This window comes from Danio rerio, chromosome 11, assembly GCF_049306965.1.
Source record: "Danio rerio strain Tuebingen ecotype United States chromosome 11, GRCz12tu, whole genome shotgun sequence".
In the NCBI taxonomy this organism is placed as follows: Eukaryota; Metazoa; Chordata; class Actinopteri; order Cypriniformes; family Danionidae; genus Danio; species Danio rerio.
Window position 1 is genome coordinate 40,394,275 of NC_133186.1, and position 22,042 is coordinate 40,416,316.

General features: G+C 35.8%; 2 protein-coding genes across 15 annotated transcripts in view; one reads left to right on the forward strand and one right to left on the reverse strand.

Annotated features, from left to right (window-relative positions):
- The window catches only part of sox13 (SRY-box transcription factor 13), a 675,553-nt gene that overhangs the window by 222,025 nt on the left and 431,486 nt on the right, over positions 1-22,042 (forward strand). The window lies entirely within an intron of this gene.
- Positions 1-22,042, reverse strand: part of slc41a1 (solute carrier family 41 member 1) — an 83,569-nt gene that overhangs the window by 51,302 nt on the left and 10,225 nt on the right. For 6 of the 14 annotated variants that reach the window (XM_073915527.1, XM_073915524.1, XM_073915522.1 and 3 more), the window contains 2 exons: positions 4,820-4,977; positions 4,272-4,744 (listed from right to left, as the gene is read on the reverse strand). In XM_073915527.1, the coding sequence (XP_073771628.1) occupies positions 4,272-4,736 (465 nt within the window). In that variant the 5' untranslated portion in view covers positions 4,737-4,744; positions 4,820-4,977. Of the gene's footprint in view, positions 1-4,271; positions 4,978-6,470; positions 6,669-22,042 lie in introns of those variants that run through there. The other 8 variants (XM_073915521.1, XM_073915519.1, XM_073915518.1 and 5 more) reach the window with 4 other exon arrangements.

Here is a 22,042-nt window from a genome sequence, read left to right on the forward strand (position 1 = left end):
GGCTCGTATACTGATTTTAGCGTACTATATAGTATGGAAGTATGCGGTTTCGGACGCAGCAACCGTCAGCGTTGGCCGTTGTGTAACAGCTTGTCTTGCGTTACCTTGTGCTAAAACACAACTATGAACAGCAGACTCCAGTTATAAGAATGACAACAGTTATTTAGTTTCCCCGTTTTTTGGCAAAGTGGAATGAGATATGTTTGTTTTGTGTTTATTTGTGTGTTGGTACTTTGATGTTGTTTATTGAACTATGCTTTGCGTTTGCATTGTGAATGTGTGTATATTACACTTTACGTTCTTGTGATTGTTTACACTGTTTTTTTTCGGTTTGTGTAGTTTAACAGTGAAATATGATCATTAAACAAGTGAAGCATTGCAGTGTTTCTTACAGTTTCAAAGGGTTTATGGCTTATGGTCAAATGAATCACAGTGCAAGCATCAGTGAAAACTCTCTGCCTCCTTTGATGCCATGGGGTCGCTACAGTAAAACTCGCCGTCATTGGAGCCTTTCATCGCATCGCACCGCGCTGCTGTTTCATCGCGTGTGTGATGCTGCATCAGAGGATTTCATCGTGTCGCTGTATCGGAGGCTTTCGTCACATTGCGCTGCTGTTTGACGCTGCATCGCAGCTTCATCGCATTTCGCTGGCTCTGCTGTTTTATGTGACATTAAAGGGACTGTTTCATATGTATTTATTAATCATTCTTACTGTTCAATGAATGCAAACTGTCGTAGATTATTAAAGACGCAAACCCCTCACTGCACGACAGCTGCACCTTCAGAAAACCTTCTAATTCCTGCAGCACGAGGACTTTATGATTGTTTATGAGCGTCAAAAGTGGCTGATCTGTTCTGCGAAATATTCGACAGTGTCACTGCCTATCAAATGACTAAGCATAACTAAAGAAATCTTCAAAGTGCTGAGCAAGAGCCCTTCTTACTGAACAGCGCATCATCGATGATGTAAGCATGCTCAGGAGCGAATGCAATGTGACTGCGGGCCTTTGTGGGAGACAGGAGGGGGGACAAGCATGCTTCGGCCTGGTTCAAGGCAACTGTACATAGTGTAAGTACACCCTAAATAATCACATTTGCAATAAATCCAAGAAATCAGAATATTTATGTATCATTAGTTTGATGCTTAAACACCAGAACAGAAAGGAGGCACAATTTTGGCACCTGCTTCCCACAGCACAATCACTCGACAGGTTGTCTGGCACAAATTTTATATAATTTTCAGCATCATCAAACTGAACTACGCAGATGTTTACTATATGATCTCAGCTCACGAACAATAAAGCTTGTACTACTCAGCCTACATCGAATCCAGTCAGAATGAGATGACGCTGGATGTGGTAAACCCCAACTGGCTTCCTTTCAGGCCTTAATGTTTAGTCTGTTGTCCTTGTGGTAAAAATAGTTGAACACACATTCAGATTTAAGCGCAAACAGGTCTGAATAGAGCTTTTCTAGCACAATACATTCCACATCATCAGAGTATAAGCAAAAAAAAAAGCACCAATCCAGCTGCAAAACAAGTTTACATTCTGGATAAGACTACAAAACTCATGCCGTCTACAATGATTACGTGAATAGCGCACACAATTGGTTATAAAATCCACAGGTCTACACCCTTTCCTCGGAAAACATGTAATAAACAATCGCTCTTTCAGCATTTCAAATACATGATTTCTATCTTTTGCTTAGCTAAGGAAGTGAGGTAAGTATGAAACCCCCTTTCTGAAAATCCCATGTGGTTAATCATTTTCACATCTTCTCAGGGTACAACAGAAAGTGGTGTCTATTTGAAAACTACTGCGGTTTTCATAGGTCGGTAGTGGAGATTACTCATCTAAGTACCACTGTGGAATTATATTTTGAGCAGCCGGTAGTGTTTTATTAAGCTATTTAAAAAAAAAAAAAACAATGAGCTAAATGCGCCATTATAACTCTTTAATTTCTTGCTAACTGCACTATTGCAAGGAAACTGCATCAAGGGATAAAGATCTTTAACACTTATTGGTGTCACTCGGCTGCATCTTCCAAAATACTTCCTCTTCAAAACCAGATCTTCTACTTTGAATCAAAAATACATTGCACAATGTGGCGTATACGGATTTAAAGTGGACACAGCTGACTTTATTCTTTATTGGACTGACCTTAAAAAATATACAGCCTGTCAGCAGGGATGTGCTCCTTTTTTTAAACCCGCCGACTGTAAAAACACACACATGCAGGACTGTACTGCATCGAGCGGATTGGAAATAAGCATAGCTATATAAATATAGAATAAAATGAGCTTCTTTGATGACATATTAAATGACTTTATTTAAGTACTGCCCCAAAAATACTACTTAATAGTCATTTTATTTTTCACAATGCTTTAAACTACTAGATTTTATTCATAAGTCAACAAGACTTATTCTTTTATATCTTTTAATAAATGTGGGTTGATTTTTATGTAAATATCTGTTATGCTAAAATGACTGAATGAATTTTATGATATATTATTTTTCACAAAAAGTTATTTGAAACACTAAAGCAGACACTTTCATTTAATATGCTTCATATCTACAGTTAAAATCAGAATTATTAAACATTACTTATTATTATTAAACAAAATATTATTTTTTCTTTTCTAAATATTTTCCAAATGATGTTTAACAGAGCAAGGAAATTTTCACAGTATGTCTGGTTATATTTTTTCTTCTGGAGAAAGTCTCATTTGTTTTATTTCAGCTAGAATAAAAGCAGTTTTTAATTTTTTAAAAACCATTTAAAGGTTACAATTATTAGCGCCTTTAAGCTATATTTTTTTCGATAGCCAACAGAACAAACCATCATTATATAACAACTTGCCTAATTACCCTAACCTGCCTAGTTAACATAATTAACTCAGTTAAGCCTTTAAATGTCACTTTAAGCTGTATAGAAGTGTCTTAAAATATCTAGTAAAATATTATTTACTGTCATCATGGCAAAGATAATATAAAACACGTATTAGAAATGAGTTATTAAAACTATTATGTTTAGAAATGTGTTGAAAAAAAATCTTCTCTCCATTAAACAGATAAAAACACACATGGGGTTAATAGATCTGACTTCAACTGTATATAAAATCACTAAAATGCTAAAGTGATTGCGTGGCAGTTTATCACTGGCTGAAAAGACAGTTCTCAACATTAGTTCAATTATTTATACGCCTTACATGTCCACTGCTTGAAAAACAACTCCATGACACTCATCCACATGCTGTTAGGGGCAAGGGAAACCCTTAGCACAGGGCAGCACGTGCTCACTGCTTATTTGGAAAGAAACTGTTATGTGAACATCTAACGCAGGACATGCTCTGCTGATCTTTAACACCAAACAACATATTTGACTTATGGCTTTCTGTCAATGGCATCACACACATGCAAAACCAAAGAATGAGCGTCAATAGTGCATTCTGATACTTGCTTTGACTTTCTTTAATCTCTTTGGATAAAAATAAATCTTGGTCACACTTTATTTTAAGCTACAATTCTTGCTATTAATAAAACATTAACAGCTCGGTAAACTCCTATAATAGTTATTAAGCTAGTAACTAACTGGGTATTAGGTAGGATTGAGGATCTAGAATAAAAATATGCAGAATATGTAGTTTATAAGTACTAATAAACAGCCAATGTATTAACAATAATAAGGAGATAATAAACCACTATACTGTAAAACCCAACAGTCTACTTTATCAACTGAAATGAGTGTAGTTCACTCAAAATTGATTGAAAGTTAATTCTACTAATTTGAAAAGAGTTTTGAACTCAGTGTTGAAGGTAATGAGTTCGTTAAATACCTTATTACTTCAACTTAAATGGAGTAAGTTCACAGTACTCGTATAGATTAGTTTTTAACTCAAATGCTTTGTTGCAATCGGTTTCCTCAAACGGTTTGAGTTGCCTTAACTTAGAGTTTTACAGTACTCAGATGGTTTGAGTTCTCTTCATTTACTAGGAGGTTCCTGTGCTCAAATTACTTTGTTTACTCAAATGGATTAAGTTCACAGTACTTATTAGGATTAGTTTTTGAACTTAAATGGTTTGTTGCAATCGGTTTCTTCAAACAGTTTGGGTTACCTTACCTTTTTGGGTTTTACAGTGTACTTAAGAGTAAGAATTGGTATTTAAATTAACGTGTAATTATCTTTTTAATTCTTTGCTCTTCTTAAAATGATCAATTTACCCTTAAATATGACACCAAACTCCAGGAAATTTTGAGTTTTACTCACCTGAACAATGTCCAGTACCATGCCAGCAGCAACCGTCCCAAACCCTGCCAGCAGGAAAGGGATCAAAACCTGGAGTCCAATAGAGAAGGACGTTTCCTTAAGTGGAGCCGGCGGCACCGGGCTTTGGTCCGTACTAGTGTCATCACTCTCATTGCTTTGGCTAGCGTTCTCCAAAAGCGCGTCCTCTTCCCTCTGGCCTTTCGCGTTGGCCCGACAGTCGAGGACCACCATGTCCGGACGCTCATTCTCCTGATCACCGCAGTCCGGTAAGGAGGTCACCTCTGTGAGTTCGTACTCCCCGGGGGTCTGGGGTACCTCCTCTGGGCTGTCTGGTAGTATAACCGGATGGACCGACCCATTGGAGTGGTGGTACGCCGGCGGCACCCCCTCCTTCTTCATCTCTATCCTTTCCGTCCCGGTGGACATGTCGGACAGTTTGTCTTGATCTTTCAACCAGAGTACCATGCGGAGGCCTTAGGATGTAAAGGTGTCAATTAAGAAGAAATGAGCAAGCTTGAGGGTCTTACTTGAGTTTAGATCAGCCTGACCTCTGGAGATTTATCCCATTAAAGACGGCTGTTGCTGATGAAGGAGTCTACAGGTCGAGGAAGAGAGGCAGGTGCGTTCCCCGTCTCCAGGCTTGTGTAAGATCCTGCCTGAACTTGGGTAGCACTTGAATTATGTTCCCCATTCAAAGCTAATTTCCCTTTAAGACATAACAACAGAAAGTCACATGTTAGAAGAATATCCAAGTTGAATTAATCTTCACAAATGGTGCAAAGATGATGTCTGTATGTGAAAAGGAGTCCTAACGAACATCCATGGCTTGACTCTCGTGAAGGCACTTGTCTAAAACTTTCTAACCAGCTCAGGGCAGCTGGAAAGCTGGAGGCGTCTCACTTTACACCACGTGCTGAATTGGTTTTTGAAATGTATTTAAAGGTCTCTGAGGCCAGGGTACTGTTACACACACTGAAATGTCTGAGGCTGATAAGGTTGGCTTGTCATTTGGCAAAAGAAATTACATTTATTACAATTAATATGATTAAACATATCTTATATGATTAAAAAAACTACTTTCATAAGTGTTAAGTTTCTTCCTGCACACTATCAGATAGACATACTTATTATATCCACTATCTAAAGCTAAAACTTAAGTTTAATTGCTAAACAAAACGATAAGGTTATTTTTTTACAACTATGAAATGAACAACATTCAAGTCTCTCAATAAATCAAGTTTAAAGCTCTAAAAATAAACCGGTCATAACAGAAAATAAAAGTTCAATGTAAAACAACAAGTAATGATGAGAGACGAGATACATATTCGTTATGACTACACTCACTTTCCGCCTGAGGTAAAAACTTGTGAACCGGCTATGACGTGCATACTTTATAAAAATGACGGAACTTTCTGGGCGATTCTTCAAAAGAAACAAGCACCCAGAAACGGCTTTTCGGCACGACAGAAGGAAGAGAGGATACGAGCCAACAACAATTTGCTCATTACCTCCGCACTGAAACAAAATCCCTACTTAGTAGTCCGATCAAATCCAGCGCTGCATGGGACGACGTAAATTAACACGGCTCGGTGCTGCTTCGGTTCGCATCAACACCTCTCTCGTGTACCCCTCAGTAGAGAAACTTTATTCCATTAATATAGGACTAAAGTAAAACTACATCCCAACTGGAGCAAAGTAGGGAAACAGTACTTTTTTCCAGAGCAAATCAGCACAAACTTGTGTAACAGCATCCGGCACTTTGGAAGCTAAAGGTTCTGTTCTGTTTTCTAAAGCAAACCCCCATTTTGGATCTATACAGTTTCTTGAGCTGATGTGGTTTCGTCAGAGATCAATAGGTCTATATGTACTTAAAATAATAATAATAATAATATTAAAATGAAAAGTAGAATGAAAATAAAGTTGTTGTGTGTAACTGTTCTCCATTAACGTTAATTATAAATCTTCCTAAAAAATGTTTTAAAATATAAAATACTTTTTTACAACCACAACTGTACATTAGCCCATGCATTAATCACGTGTCATTTATGACTTTGCAAGCACATCATTGGAATAACGTTAGATCGTAAATCACCAATGGAGCAAAATAAATGCTGTATGTACTTAAACAGATTTATTTGTCATATCAGATAAGAGAGCAGCATTAAAAGCCCAGGTAAATCAATCAGCGCTGGCGCCTACCTTGAGAAGAAGACAGTGAAATGTTCAATGCGGACCTGCTGTCATTCTCCTGTCATCCAGGCGGATGTCGTGCCCTTATCTATGGTTATGGAGCCAGATTAATCAGTAACCTCTCGGCTGAGGCTGTCAACTCCGATCAGTTACATTGTTCCATTTGACACGCGCTCGATCCTGCGCATCTATATGACAGGAGGAAGTCACTAGGCGGGCAACGCTGACGAAAATTACAAAACGTACTATGGTAAACAATGTGCTCATGAATATCCGAAGACGTCGCGCCGGCGTTGCTAAGTAACCATTCTGGAGCGTCCATTCACGCAGCCTGATTAATATTCATGAGTGCATAGCTTTCGCTTAGTGGGATTCGTTCCTGCGCGAACTGACTAGCGCGGAGTGTTCTTCTCAGCCAATCAGAGCGCTGAGCGTCATGGCATGCAATTAACATTAATGAGACAAGCCTTTCTCGTAGTAGTCCAAGAATCGCGGGCTCCTTGTGTCTTAATGTGTGTTTATTTGCAAAAATCAGGAACCGCAGTTGGTTTTATTTTAATTTAACAATGTCCCTGGATAATGATTGAAACTAAGTGTGTTTGTCTTCCCTAAGTGCTTCCGAAAGCTGTAGTACATTTACTGCACCAAGTGCACCCATGTGAATGTTAATGTAACGGTCACTGTATTTAATTGACAGAAATAAACATAGAGCAAAAATAAATAAGAAAGATGGATTTAAAATAAACATTCGAGATTTTTCAACATTTAGTTACTGTGTATTGATAATAAAAAAGAGAATAACCCAAATTACAAAACGGGCATTCTACCAGAGACGTACATTATCTCACAAAAAAACATAAATACAGTTAATAAAAATTATTCCATCCCAAAAAAATGTCTAAAATGGACTGATGGTTGATTTCTGTGATGTGTTCTGTAAAGGAATATATCATTCATTTACTTCTCAGATTTTAGTTTTTAATGAAAACACTTTACAAATGCACAAACTTTATCACTGTGCTTGTCCTCAGCCCAATTGAACCTACATTTTTAATAGGATTGTTGTGCTAAAACCTGTTATTTAGAAGAAAAAACGCTTTAGAAAGAGCAGGTTTAAGTTGTTATTCACATCCATCGATTAAAAACATAAAATTCGAAATATATTCTACAAATAAATGCTACAAATATATTATACAAATAAATTTACAATTGTCCCTGTGTTTCTGTCAGTCCTCTCACATTTGCATTAAATGTAACATAAAATTTAACATGCGTGCAATACACATTTAAGGCTATGACTCGGAAGTGACATCATTTGATGGAGGAGAAGCTGACAGTGATCAAGGATGCGTTCTATCATTTAGCTGGTTTCTGTATTAATGTTTTTCTTTTCTTTTCTTTTTTTTTTTTTTTTTTTTGAGGACGACAAGCTTAAGTCAGGCCCTGTAACATTTTTTATAAGTTAAAATGTAAGTTTCTGGTAGAATGTCCCTAAAATGTTCATGTTAACATAAATATATTACACTGTAAAAATTTGTCAGTATAAAACTGACAGTATTACTGTAATAAGATTTTACCCGGTATTACATTTTTAAAAATATGATATCTCAAAAAGGCGTATTTAAAATAGAAATACTGATACAATAATGTTTAAAAATTTAATAGTGTTTAAAAGTCATGTCTCATATATATATATATATATATATATATATATATATATATATATATATATATATATATATATATATATATATATATACACATACATACATACATGCATACATACATGTGCATAATATGTTGATACACTTACATGTAATCTGTAGTGCATTTAGTTATTGCCCAGCAGGCACACAATGTTATAAGACATCAATATTAGGTTAGATTTAGGTTGTGATGTCAGGTGACCAAAATTCAATGTCTAGCCAGCACCTAAGGATAACATTATTTTGATTTCCAATAATGACATCAAATGACGTTGATATTTGGTTGATTTTAGGTTGTTAGAAAGTGACCAAAATCCAATGTCGAGACAACATCTTAAACCAACATCCTATTGATGTCAAATACTGACATTTATTCATCAGTTATGGCAACCAAAATTCAACATCTGATAGATGTTACAGTGGTAACGTCGACACAACATCAAGCTGTAACATCATTAGACGTTGACATTTGGTTGGTTTTAGCTTGAACTTTGGACATTGACTTCGGCCTGCCGTTGAGTGCTGATGTAAACCCAATTTTCATTTCCAAACAAAATGCAGCGCCTCCACGACGTTAGGGTACAATTTCAATCTGACATCATGTTGACGTCTTGTGCCTGTAGCCATTTCGGTCATCATACAGTAAATATCCGTCATCTTCTCATCAGTGACATGCATCTACACCAGGGGTACCCATACTCAGTCCTGGAGGGCCGGTGTCCTGCAAAGTTTAGTTCCAATCCCAATTAGATGCACCTGGGCTAGCTAATCAATCTCATACCAGGCTTTCTAGAAACATCCGTGCAGGTGTGTTGAGGCAAGTTGGAGCTAAAATATGCAGGACATCGGCCCTCCAAGACTGTGTTTGGGCATCCCTGATCTAAACAGTCTCTGGGTCAATGCGTGTAAAGATTTTGAACATCTTCTTGGACACTTCTTGGACTGATTTTTCTAACATCCATAGACAAGAAAAAATAAAGTAGCGACTGCAGGTGGAGTAAAAGTACAGATACAGCACTTAAAATGAACTCAAGGGAAAGTAAAAGTACATATTTTTAAAACTACTTAGTAATTTACAATTTCTGAGAAAAACTACTCAATTACAGTAATTTGAGTATTTGTAATTAGTTACTTTACACTGCTGCTGTACATACAATTCAACATCCAGATTTTTTGACTAACCGCATCTCTGTTTAATGTTTATCGTCTCTTTTTTTCATATTTTGTGTTGTCACTTGTCACTTTATGTACACTGGAAGCTTCTGTAGCCAAAACAAATTCCTTGTGTGTGTGTGTGGAGCACACTTGGAAATAAAACTGACTCTGATTCTGATCGATCGGACTTAAACTGTATATATAAATTTTATGTTGTATATGTTTATAACCAAAACAGCTATACTGCGTGCCTGCATGTGTATGTAAAAACACACAACAAGCTTATAATAAGAGTGTTAAAAACACATTTGATGCCATAACAACCACGTAACAAACTACTGAACCCTAAAGCAAACATTAAACTAGATCATTTCATGCTAGACCTCCATAAAGGAGGCAATATTAAAGCTGTCTTTCTGCTCCTCACATACAGTATAAGCCTGAGCACTGAGAAGTCACAAGACATGGCTTTTTATCCTGAGAGCGATCTGGATGACGGGAAGCTGCTCTCAGACAGCCAACCGGGAGAGCACAACATGCTTTACACCCCACGGCATCAACACCATCCACAAACTGACCCCTAACAAGATCCCCTGGCGCTCTGTGCTCAGCAGCGCTTCTCTGGGGCTTTGGGAGAGAAGATAAAGCTTTGAGAGTTATTCTGGATGGCAACAAGAATATCTACCAATAACAGGCTAATGATGTTTAGCGCACATTTTAAAGCTGTTTTTGAAAACCTGGGTGTAAGAAGACCTCGGATATGACACCGAAGCGAATGCAGAGATAATTGGGTGAAAGCTTTACTCAATTAAAAGAACAATATATGGGCGAAAATATACTTGATACTTTAAATTTCCTTTGGTTTAGTCCTTTATTTATCAGGGGTTGCCACAGTGGAATGAACCGCTAACTACTCCAGCATATGTTTTACAGCAGATGCCCTTCCAGGTGCACCTCAGTACTGGGCAACACTCATACACTCTCGCACTCATACATTATGGCCTATTTTGTTTACCCAATTCACCTATAGCGCATGTGTTTGGACTGTGAGGGGAAAACGGAGCACCCGGAGGAAACCCACGCAAAACATGGGGAGAACATGCAAACTCCACACAGAAATGCCAACTGACCTAGTTGGGACTCGAACCAGCTACCTTCTTGCTGTAAGGCAACAGTGCTAACCACTCAGCCACCATACTTGATACAGTTGAAGGCAAAATCATAACCCGTTTTCACATATAGTTATGCTTAACAGAGCAAGGAAATTTTCAGGGTATTTCCTATAACACTTTTTCTTCTGGATAAAGTCTTAATTCTTTTAGGCTGTAATAAAAGTTTTTATATTTTTAGTAATACATTAATGCAAATATCATTAGCCCCCTTAAGAAATATTTTTTCTTTAACAAATTCCATTACTTGCCTGATAACCATACCTGTCACACTGGGATGTGAAAATAACCCCCAAAACAATCCCCAAATTACTAAATCTATTTATCTGGAGCTGTTTCATTGTAAATAAAAAGTCAGTAAAATGTTTATTAAAATTATTATTATTTATGAAAGAAAAAATAAATAGTATAAACTAGAAGCAAATAAATTAGCAAATTTATTTCAGTTCAAGTTATCAAATCTCAATCCATTACTTTCCTAACAGTTTATGCATTTAGGACAAAATTAGTAGTGTTTGAGAAAACATCTTTAGATGTTATTATTATTAATTATGTGTATATGTCTGTTCAAACACGCACCCAAAACCCTGACTTTCGCTACATTTTAAATTGCCTGTACAGAATCTGTTTGGAAAAAAGCGTCTATTTATGACTATGGAGCGTGTCAGCTGCCAGTCACGGACCGCTATATGACTGTTTTTAGGGTTGCATAGGAGGGGCAAGGGCACCTGTAGTGTAAAGGAAAGGGAATCATGCCGTTTTTATATTTATTTCAAAGTGTTTTGTACCTTTCCCAGAGATGGGTTGCAGCTGGAAGGGCATCCGCTGTGTAAAAACTTGTTGGATAAGTTGGCAGTTCATTCCGCTGTGGCGACCCCGGAATAATAAAGGGACTAAGCCAACAAGAAAATGAATGAATGAATGAATGAATGAATGAATAAATGTTTCATGCCTAAATAAAACAAAAGCACAGAACAGACTCACATTTTAGAGCAAGAGCCGGTCCCTGGTGGTTCGGCGGTATGGGTTGCGTATAGGGAGGATCAGCTCTTTAATGTTTATTGCCACCCTTTTCCACCCTTTTTCCAACAACTTTTAACCTTGCAAACATCAAAAAAGTGACTTTTATTAACATTTGTAATAGTTTAAAGTGATATATTGTCTGGGTTGGTGTATAATATGCTACAAAACTATTTTTTTGTTATTTACAGACTTATTTCTCTTTATATAATTTATCATATATTATATTTTTTCCAAACTGCTAAAATATCAATAAAAGTCACTTTGTTAAGTTGAATTTTTAACATCAAAAGTCAGAGCAAAGATTAACCTCCTATAATGCAATACACAACCATAAATAAACGGAAAACACTTGTAAATCACAAAATGAACTGTTAATTAACTGACATCTTATTACATTCTACAAGTAGTATCTATGTCATTTTTTTTGAAGCAACAGGACATTCAAAGGAAAAAAATTAAATGTAAAAATGTACTTCTTAGTCTTACTTAAAATGTCAATTTAATCATGTTCTACTTAATTTTATAAGTTACATAAGCTTGTTTTAAGTCAGTTTAATTTTATAAGTTAAAATGCCTCATAAGGTTAATATGATTTAGCTTAAAAACTTAAGGCAACCAGTAATTTTTTTACAATGCACTAATACCCAAGTACAATAATTAACTAAAACTACTCCAGTATTTTACACACCAGGCGGATCTAATGTGCAAGGAATCTCAAGCCCTTTTTAAGTCTTTCTTAGAACTCTTGTCTCCTTCGGAAAAGGACAAACACATTACTGAAGTGAATGTGTTTACTGTCCTGTGCTCCTTAATGCAGGCCTGTTGTCTTTACTGACCTTATGGACCTGTATTTTGAAGCTTGTATTTGTGAGACACAGTCACAGATAACCTATATATTTATCTTAGACAGCGTTATCTGACTTGTGATGTCATTTATTGTCAGTGACACATTCTGAATAGCTTTTTAAAGGGAAAGTTCACCCAAAAAATGTAAAAAGTACTTACTTACTTATTCTCAAGAGGATTCAAACCTTTATTTATTTTTTATTCATGTTGAACACAAAATAAGCTATTTTGAAGAATGTTCGTAACTGGTAGACATATACTGGGGTCCCATTTTAAAATAGGGGGGCTTAAATACTATGTACTTGCATTAAAAAAACCACTACAATGTACTTACTGTGTTTATGATGTATTGTAGAACACTTCTGGTGCTCTCGAGGTGGAATACAGGTTGAGGTTAGGGACAGGTTTGGTGGTATGCGGAGGTTTTAGGGTGGGATAAGGTGTAAGGAATAGTCAACTACGTAATTATAAATGTAATTATAAAAAAATTAATTACATATGCAAGTTCATAATAAGTCAATTTAAGAACATGTATGTACACAATTAGTACAATGTAACAAATGATTAAGTGATGATAAAATACAAAATCTTCTGACATAAAAATGACATAAAATTCAAATCAAACTGACTTAAAAAATATTAAGTTCAACTTTTAGTGCAATATTTACAATATTTTAGTAAACTATTTACAACGTATATACAATATTTAGTTGTGTATTTATAAATGTAGTTGGAAACTGGCACTCAAACTGCTTTTTGCTCAAACTACTCATTTAAAATAAGCTGAAATGACACAATTCTGGAGTTTTTTTTGGGATGACAAATGTTTTATGTTTAATCCACTTAAATTTGCAAAAAAATTATTCATTCATTCATTTTCTTTTCGGCTTAGTCCCTTTATTAATCCAGGGTCACCACAGCGGAATGAACTGCCAATTTATCCAGCATCTTTTACGCAGCGGACACCCTTCCAGCTGCAACCCATCACTGGAAACATCCATACACACTTATTTACACACATAAACTATGGACAATTTTAGCTTATCCAATTCACCTAGCACATGTCTTTGGACTTGTGGGGAAAACCAGAGCACCCGGAGGAAACCCACGCGAACGCAGGGAGGAAATGCAAACTCCACACAGAAATGGCAACTGACCTAGCTGAGGCTCGAACCAGCGACCTTCTTGCTGTGAGGCGAAAGCGATACCCAGTGTGCCACCGCATTACCTTTAAAAAAATTATATATAATTTATTTCATTCATGTTGCCCCAACGCAAATCAATTTTGTGGAACACAACATTTTTTACAGTGTGATTAACTTAAACTTAAAATATAAGATTGTTTTTTTTTTTTTTTTTGCAATGTAGTAGGAAAGACAAATACAATGGAAGTCAATGGTTACCGGTTTTCAACATTCTTCAAATTATATTCTTTTGTGCTCAACCGAGGAAAGAAACAAGCGGAGAGTGAGTAAATGATGATAGAATTTTCTTTTTTGCATAAAACTATCCCATTAATTATAGTAACAAAAACAAAAAACGATCCGGCACATGCACATGTTGTCATTTACTGTACGAAAGACAGATACTGTGGAAGTCAGTGGTTACATTGACATTAACATTCTTCAAAATATCTTCTTTTGTGTTTAACAGATGAAAGAAATAAGCGGAAAGTGATCAAATGATGATAGATTTTTGCATAAAACTGTCTTTAATTATAAAAAAAGATCCAGAATATGCATGTTTTCAGTTACACAAAGTTTTTTTTGCTGCTTGTTCAAACTACTTATTTGAAATTAAGTTAAATCAACACAATTCTTAAGGTTTTCTTAGGGAAAACTTAACTGTTTTATGTTCAATCCACTTAAATTTGTAAAAACTTAATTCCTTCATAATGTCTAGACACAAATCCATTGAGTACCCATCCTTTTTTAGTGTGAAAAGACAGACAAATACGGAAGTCAATGGCTACCAGTTTTTAAAATTCTTTAAAATATCTTCTTTTGTGTTCAACCAAAGAAAGAAAGAAGCAAAGAGTAAGTAAAAGATGATAGAATTTTCATTTTTGCACAGAACTATCCCTTTAATTATAAAAAAATAGATCCAGCACTTGCACATTCTTCTAAATATCTCCACTTGTGTTCAATCGAAGAAAGAAACAAGCCTAGAGTGAGAAAAAGATAGAATTTTCATTTTTCCACAAAACTATCCCTTTAATTATAAAATAATCCAGCACATGCACATGTTGTCATTTAGGAAAGACAAATACTATGGAAGTCAATGGTTACTGATTTCCAACATTCTTCAAAATATCGTCTTTTGTGTTTAACCGAAGAAAGAAACAAGTGGAGAGTGAGTAAATGATGGTAGAATTTACATTTTTGCATAAAACCATCCCTTTTATTATATACAAAAAAAGATCCAGCACATGCACATTGTTCTAAATATCTACACTTGTGTTCAGCCGTAGAGAGAAACAAGCGAGAGTGAGAAAAAGATGATAGAATTTTCGTTTTTGCACAGAACTATCCCTTTAATGCTAAAAAACTAGATCCAGCACATGCACATTCTTTCAAATGTCTCCACTTGTGTTCAACCAAAAAGAGAAACAAGCGAGAGTGAGTAAAAGATGATAGAACTTTCATTTTTCCACAAAACCATCCCTTTAATTATAAAATGATCCAGCACATGCACATGTTGTCATTTAGGAAAGACAAATACTATGGAAGTCAATGGTTACTGATTTCCAACATTCTTCAAAATATCTTCTTTTGTGTTTAACTGCAGAAATAAACGAGTGGAGAGTGAGTAAATGATGATAGAATTTACATTTTTGCATAAAACCATCCCTTTTATTATATACAAAAAAGATCCAGCACATGCACATTGTTCTAAATATCTACACTTGTGTTCACCCGAAGAGAGAAACAAGCAGCAAGTGTGTAAAAGATGATAGAATTTTAATTTTTGCATAAAACTATCCCTTTAGTTATAAAAAAAGTTATCTAGCATGTTGTCATTTAGGAAAGACTAATACTATGGAAGTCAACGGTTACTAGTTTCCAACATTCTTCTAAATATCTTCACTTGTGTTTAACCGAAAAAAGAAACAAGCGGAGAGTGAGTAAATGATGATAGAATTTTCATTTCCGCATACATCTATCCCATTAATTATAAAAAAATGATCCAGCACATGCACATGTTGTCATTTAGGAAAGACAAATACTATAGAAGTCAATTGTTACCGGTTTCCAACATTCTTCTAAATGTCTTCACTTGTGTTCAACCGAAGAAAGAAACAAGCAGAGAGTGAGTAAATGATGATCAAATAAAAATTTCTGCACAGAACTAATACTTTAATTTCATAACACTAGATCCAGCACATGCACATTCTTCTAAATATCCCCACTTGTGTTCAATCAAAGAGAGAAACGAGCGGCGAGCGAGTAAAAGATAATAGAATTTTCATTTTTGCATAAAAATATCCCTTTAATTATACAAAATTTTCCAGCACATGCACATGTTGTCATTTAGGAAAGACAAATACTATAGAAGTCAATGGTTACCGGTTTCCAACATTCTTCAAATTATCTTCTTTTGTGTTCAATCGAAGAAAGAAACAAGCGGAGAGTGAGTAAATGATGATAGAATTTATTTTTGCATACAACTATCCCATTAATTATAAAAAAAAAAAAATGATCCAGCACTTGCTGTCATTCAGTAAAAGCACTGCGATGTCAACATTGAAGTGTTAATGACTGGATGTGACAATGAGAATCAACCAAAAGCATGCAGATAAATGAGAAAATCCTTCAGCAGAATAGAAAAAAAAAAGCGAGGCGTGCTTTGGAATTAGTTCAGTCACATGAAGTTCAGTAAGTCCACATCAGCTGATCGAAGGTGAGGGTTTGCTGAGCTGCTCTAAATGAATGTGATGCAAAGGTCAGCTTTTAATTAGAAGAAGCCCCGTCTAGATTAAGAAAATGATATAGGAAATGCGAAAACAGCACTGTCTATGCTCTGAGAATAGAAAACAGAGAGAACGAGAAGATATAAATGAAAGCAACTGAATCTTAATTATACGCTTGGAGCTGGTGGGAATTATTGCACTTTATATGCAGAAGTGAAAAACACTGAGTATAATTATGCATGTAATTATAGATTAAACTACAGGGTGAACAGAAACAGAACATAATGCACAATATCAAAACAATACAACAAATACATGACTGACTGTAAAATGTTTCAGTAAAAAGTTTCTTATGCTAGGAGAGGTTTCATTTAATTGATAGGAATGGAAAAACTCAAACAGTATGCCTGTAATTATATACAGATAATAAAAGAATATGTATTTAATGTTAGCATGTTATAAAAATGTAATGTATTCATGCAATTCATTCATTCATTTTCCTTCGGCTTGGTCCTTTATTTATCAAGGGTCGCCACAGCGGACTAATCCGGCATTTGTTTTACACCAGGGGTCAACAAACTTGTTCCTGAAGGGCCGGTGTACTGCAGATTTTAGCTCTAACCCTAATCACACACACCTGAACAAGCTAATCAAGGTCTTACTAGGTATACTTGAAACAATCAGGCAGGTGTGTTGAGGCAAGTTGGAGCTAAACCCTGCAGGGACACCGGCCCTCCAGGACCGAGATTGGTGACCCCTGTTTTACACAATGGATGTCCTTCCAGCCGCAACCCAGTACTGGGTCAGAATGACACGCACACTCATACACTACAGCCATTTTAGTTTTATTCAATTTGCCTATAGCGCATGTGTTCGGACTGTGGGGGACACCAGAGCACCTGGAGGAAACCAACGCAGGGAGAACATGCAAACTCCACACAGAAATGCCAACTGGTCCAGCCAGGACTTAAATCAGCGTCCTTTTTGCTGTGCTAACCACTGAGCCCTCGTGCCACTCTTATTCATATGATGCAAAGCTGAATCTTCAACATCAGGTCTCCGGTCTTTATTGTGACATTATCTTATAAAAAAAGTGTATATATATATAATACTTAGACAATATAAAAAGGAAATTATTATATTAATGTTATGCAAAGGTCAGCTTAAAAGAAAAAAAACAAACAAACATTTATTTGAGATCCTAATCTTTTTTGACTTCTCTAGACACTCAGGAATGTTTTTTTTTTTTTACCAAATAAAAGCAACTATGTAAAAGTAGAATATTTAATTTTTTTAATAAATCAACATGAACTGAAAAAATGCCATGTAAAAATAATAAATAATAATAAATTAAATAAATGATTAATAGCTAACATTTATTATTTATCTTAATGACTAATTAAATAAAATCCTTTTAAAACAAAAACAGTACTTTCGCAATATAGCATACATGATTTAACTTAACCATGTGGATTTCTGTTGTTTATTTCTCCGTTTATAATAATTTTCCTGCTTTAAGCATTTGGCCACACACCACTTGGCAGAAGTACACCCCTATTTGGCACAAAAATTATATTCTTTTACTCAACAAACTGAAATCATTTCTGAACACCAGGACTGAATGTGTAATATTTTTATCACACCATACTTTGTTGTTCTTAAACCAACAGCATCCCTGAAAACAAAACTGACGCTTATGATCAGGCTAAAATTATTGTTAGTTAGAAAAAATAAGTAACAGCTGAAACTTTTTATCTAGGTTCATTTGAGTTCTTTTGGATTTAAAGCAGCCAGAATGATGATTACATTAAATGAGTTTAAATTAAATTAAATTAAATTAAATTAAATTAAATTAAATTAAATTAAATTAAATTAAATTAAATTAAATTAAATTAAATTTAATTCAATTAAATTAAATAGACTTTGTTTCTTTGATTTATTTTTGTAATGAAATTTTATTGCACTTAATATAAATGAGTTACGTGAACCTATAATTTGATTGTAGTAGACACACCACGCAGCGCCATGCATTTCAGAATTCCAAACATAGGTTTCTATCAGGGTGCACCACCGCCAGCCACGACTCAGGACACTGTTCATATTTCTGCCGCGCCACAGAGCTCCATCTGATTAGTTCAATTTTAAATAACATGCAAATGTGCGCGTCTGGTGTGTGATACTTTCAACTGTCGTTTGCGTGTCTTGTCGTGAGGCTGAGTAGCGCATCCAGTGTGTGACGCCCTTTAAGCTAACCTTGTAAATTTGGTTTCTGCCAAACTGGAAACAAAATGTTAAAAAATGAAGCGTTGTTGTGTTTTAGCACAAGATTATTATATGGAAGCATCTGAAACATGAGGGAACATTTAATGTTGTGATATGTTGTTATTTATAAACAGAGGTTTCAGTAAAATCATAAAGTTCTACCAACTCAGATTACAGAATCAGTCAACATAACTGAAATAGTCTAAGTAAATGTGACTTAATTGAAGGAATGCTTTTAATCTTTTAGTAAGAATGACTTATTAAAATAAAGTTAAGATTATTTAATTTAATTAAGGCAATGAGTTTGTGCAAATCAATGAAGTAAACCTAGCAAATTACTTTTTATGGTGCATCCCAAAAAACTAAACATCACTGTCTAATTCTTTTCAATGGGTTATTAGCAAGGCAAGTGTTTTTCAGCCACCGATTGACTTCAGGTAAAAGGTTGAGACTATTATTTTTTCATAAGGTTACAGGTAATATAATCAGTTAAATAGACATTTAGCCCTGACTTAAACCCAGAGCCCTGACTTAAACACACTTAAGCATCTCTGGAGAGACCTAAAAATGGCAGTCCACCAACGTTTACCATCCATCCTGACAGAACTGGAGAGGATCTGCAAGGAGGAATGGCAGAGGACCCCCAAATCTAGGTGTGAAAAACTTGTTGCATCTTGCCCAAAAAGACTTGTGGCTGTATTAGATCAAAAGGGTGTTTCTGCTAAATACTGAGCAGCGGTTCTGAATACTTATTATCATGTGATTTTTCAGTTTTTTAAATAAACGTCAACAATTCTGTGCATTTCTGTCAATATGGGGAGCTGTGTGTACATTAATGAGGAAAACAATGAACTTAAATGATTTGAGCAAATAGCTGCAATATAACAAGGAGTGAAAAGTAAGGAGGTCTGAATGCTTTCTGTACCCACTGTAGATCGTATATCAATCAGGCAGTGAACAGCACTGATTATTACAGAAACCAGATCGTAAAAGTGGTGAGTTTTGAATTACCGGCCACTGTATTAGGCTCATTACCACAAATTTCTAATCAGCCAATCACATGGCAGCAACTTAATGTAGTCAAGCATGTAGACATGGTCAAGACAAACTGCTGCAGTTTAAATCAAGCATCAGAATGATGAAGAAAGGTGATTTAAGTAACTTTGAACATGGCATGGTTGTTGGTCTGAGTATTTCAGAAACTGCTGAACTACTGGGATTTTCACGCACATTTTCATCTCTAGAGTTTGCAGAGAACGTTCAGAAAAACAGAAAATATCCAGTGACCAGTTGCACCATGTCATAAAGCACAAATCATCTCAGACTGGTTTCTTGAACATGTCAATGAGTTTATTGTACTGAAATGGCCCCCACAGTCACCAGATCGCAATCCAATAGAGCACCTTTGGGATGTAGTGGAACGGGAGATTAGCATTATGGACGTGCAGCCGGAAAATCTGCAGCAACTGCGTGATGCTATCATGTCAAAATGGACGAAAATCTCTGAGGAATATTTCCAGTACCTTGTTGAATCTATGCCAGGAAGGATTAAGGCAGTTCTGAAGGCAAAAGTGGGTACAACCCGGTACTAGTACGGTGTACCTAATAAAGTGGCCGGTGGGTGTATAATGACACGACATTTCACGAAGCGGTTTATTGAAAATGTAATTGTCTCTGCGCATATACCTCAATAGTTACTTCACACACACCTAAATCTTGTGTACTGCATGTCTAAATATCTCTGAGTGTGCAGAATGTCTCTTGCAGTGTTTTCTGTCGCTGTGAGGTATGGTGATCCAACAAAACAAATAATCTAGCCATAGGAACAGCATCATGACAACCGGTCTCTGCTGGCACCTCTCCGGATGCCCCTGCCAGATCTGACTTGTTTTTTTGTCTTCCTCTTAGGAATGTTCACTTGGATTTGGACAGTCAGTTACTCAAGTGTGTAATCGGGTACAGCACGGGAACAAAAATAAAGTTGTGGTTTGAAATTTCAACCTGCATATTGCTAGTTAATTTCACAATGGAAAACGCGAGTAGGAAAACTGAAAGGAATAGTTCACCCAAAAATGAAAATCTACTCACTATTTACTCACACCTACAGTGGCTTTCAAAACTGAAAACCATTGACTTCCATACTACTGATGTATTTTATATAGAAGTCAATGGTTACAGGTTTTCAGCATTCTTTACAATATCTTCTTGTGTTTAACACTCATAAAGGTTTGAAACAAGTAAAGGGTGAGTAAATGATGACAGAATGTTCCGTTTTGTGTCAACTATCCACTTAAATAGTATTTTAACAACAGCAATAGCAACACTTTTTAAATTTATTATTATTTTATTAATTTTTAGGACAAATTCTGACTACAGTGACTACATTTACATGGACATCAGTGATCAAATTATTTGCCTTAATCTAAGTAATTCGACTTTAATAGCAGTTTGGCACTTTCACTTTTTATTTGGGAATATTTCATGCATGCCTCCCATGACATTGACATATCCCATGAGATATTGGATGCAACTATGAACTGGTGGAAGAGTGTTGTTTTAATGGAAGTTCATACAGTAGCTGAATGGAAGAGAAAAAAACCCTCTGTATTTCACTATGCAGGTGTTTGTGGTCTGCAATGATTTGGTAGGTGCAGAGAGTGTCAAACAGCCGTGTTTGTATGTGTGTGTGTGTGTGTGTACGTGTTTTTGTGACATATCAGAACACAAATCTGTACAATGACATAGGTATGACACAGGTATTACAAAAAGGAGGTGAAATATGGTGACGTCTTCATTTCTCAAAATGCTTATAAATTCCACAGGATGAGTTTAATCAGAGAGTAAAGCTGCACACAGTCTCCTGTGATGGTTGGGTTTAGGGGTGGGGTGGGGCGAGGGCAATAAAATATACAATTTGAACAGTATAAAATGAACGGAAACGGAAAATGTAATGTACTCACTTTTCATAAAAACAAACGTGTGTGTGTGTGTGTGGACTATCCTGTCAAAAACGTGGCAAAAAGTCCTACATGAAGGTAATGGTTCGATTAAGGTGTTTACATGTCTGTACTGCACTCCAATAATGTGACTAAAATCGGCATAATTCACACATCTTAATTTAATATCTCTTTAATTCGATTATGACCTTAATCGGATTAAATAAATAAAAAATTTTGCTGTTTACATGGTAGACTCTTAATCAGAGTATTGTCTTAATCTCAATAAAATAGAATTTTGGTGTCTATGTAAACGTACTCAGTGACTCATTACTCGCCTATTATTAAGATATCTGCTGTTTTGTTACTACTTCTTCTTCTTCTTCGGCCTTAGTCCTGTATGGTTGCGAGGTTGGCTCTTTGGAACAAGTCCTCCTTTTAGACTTGTCCATGTGATAACGACTTTTTTTACACATTCCGGCCAGCCTGTCACCCTCATACACTCATACACTACGGACAATTTAGCCTACCCAATTCACCTGCAGCATGTCTTTGGACTGTGGGGGAAACCGGA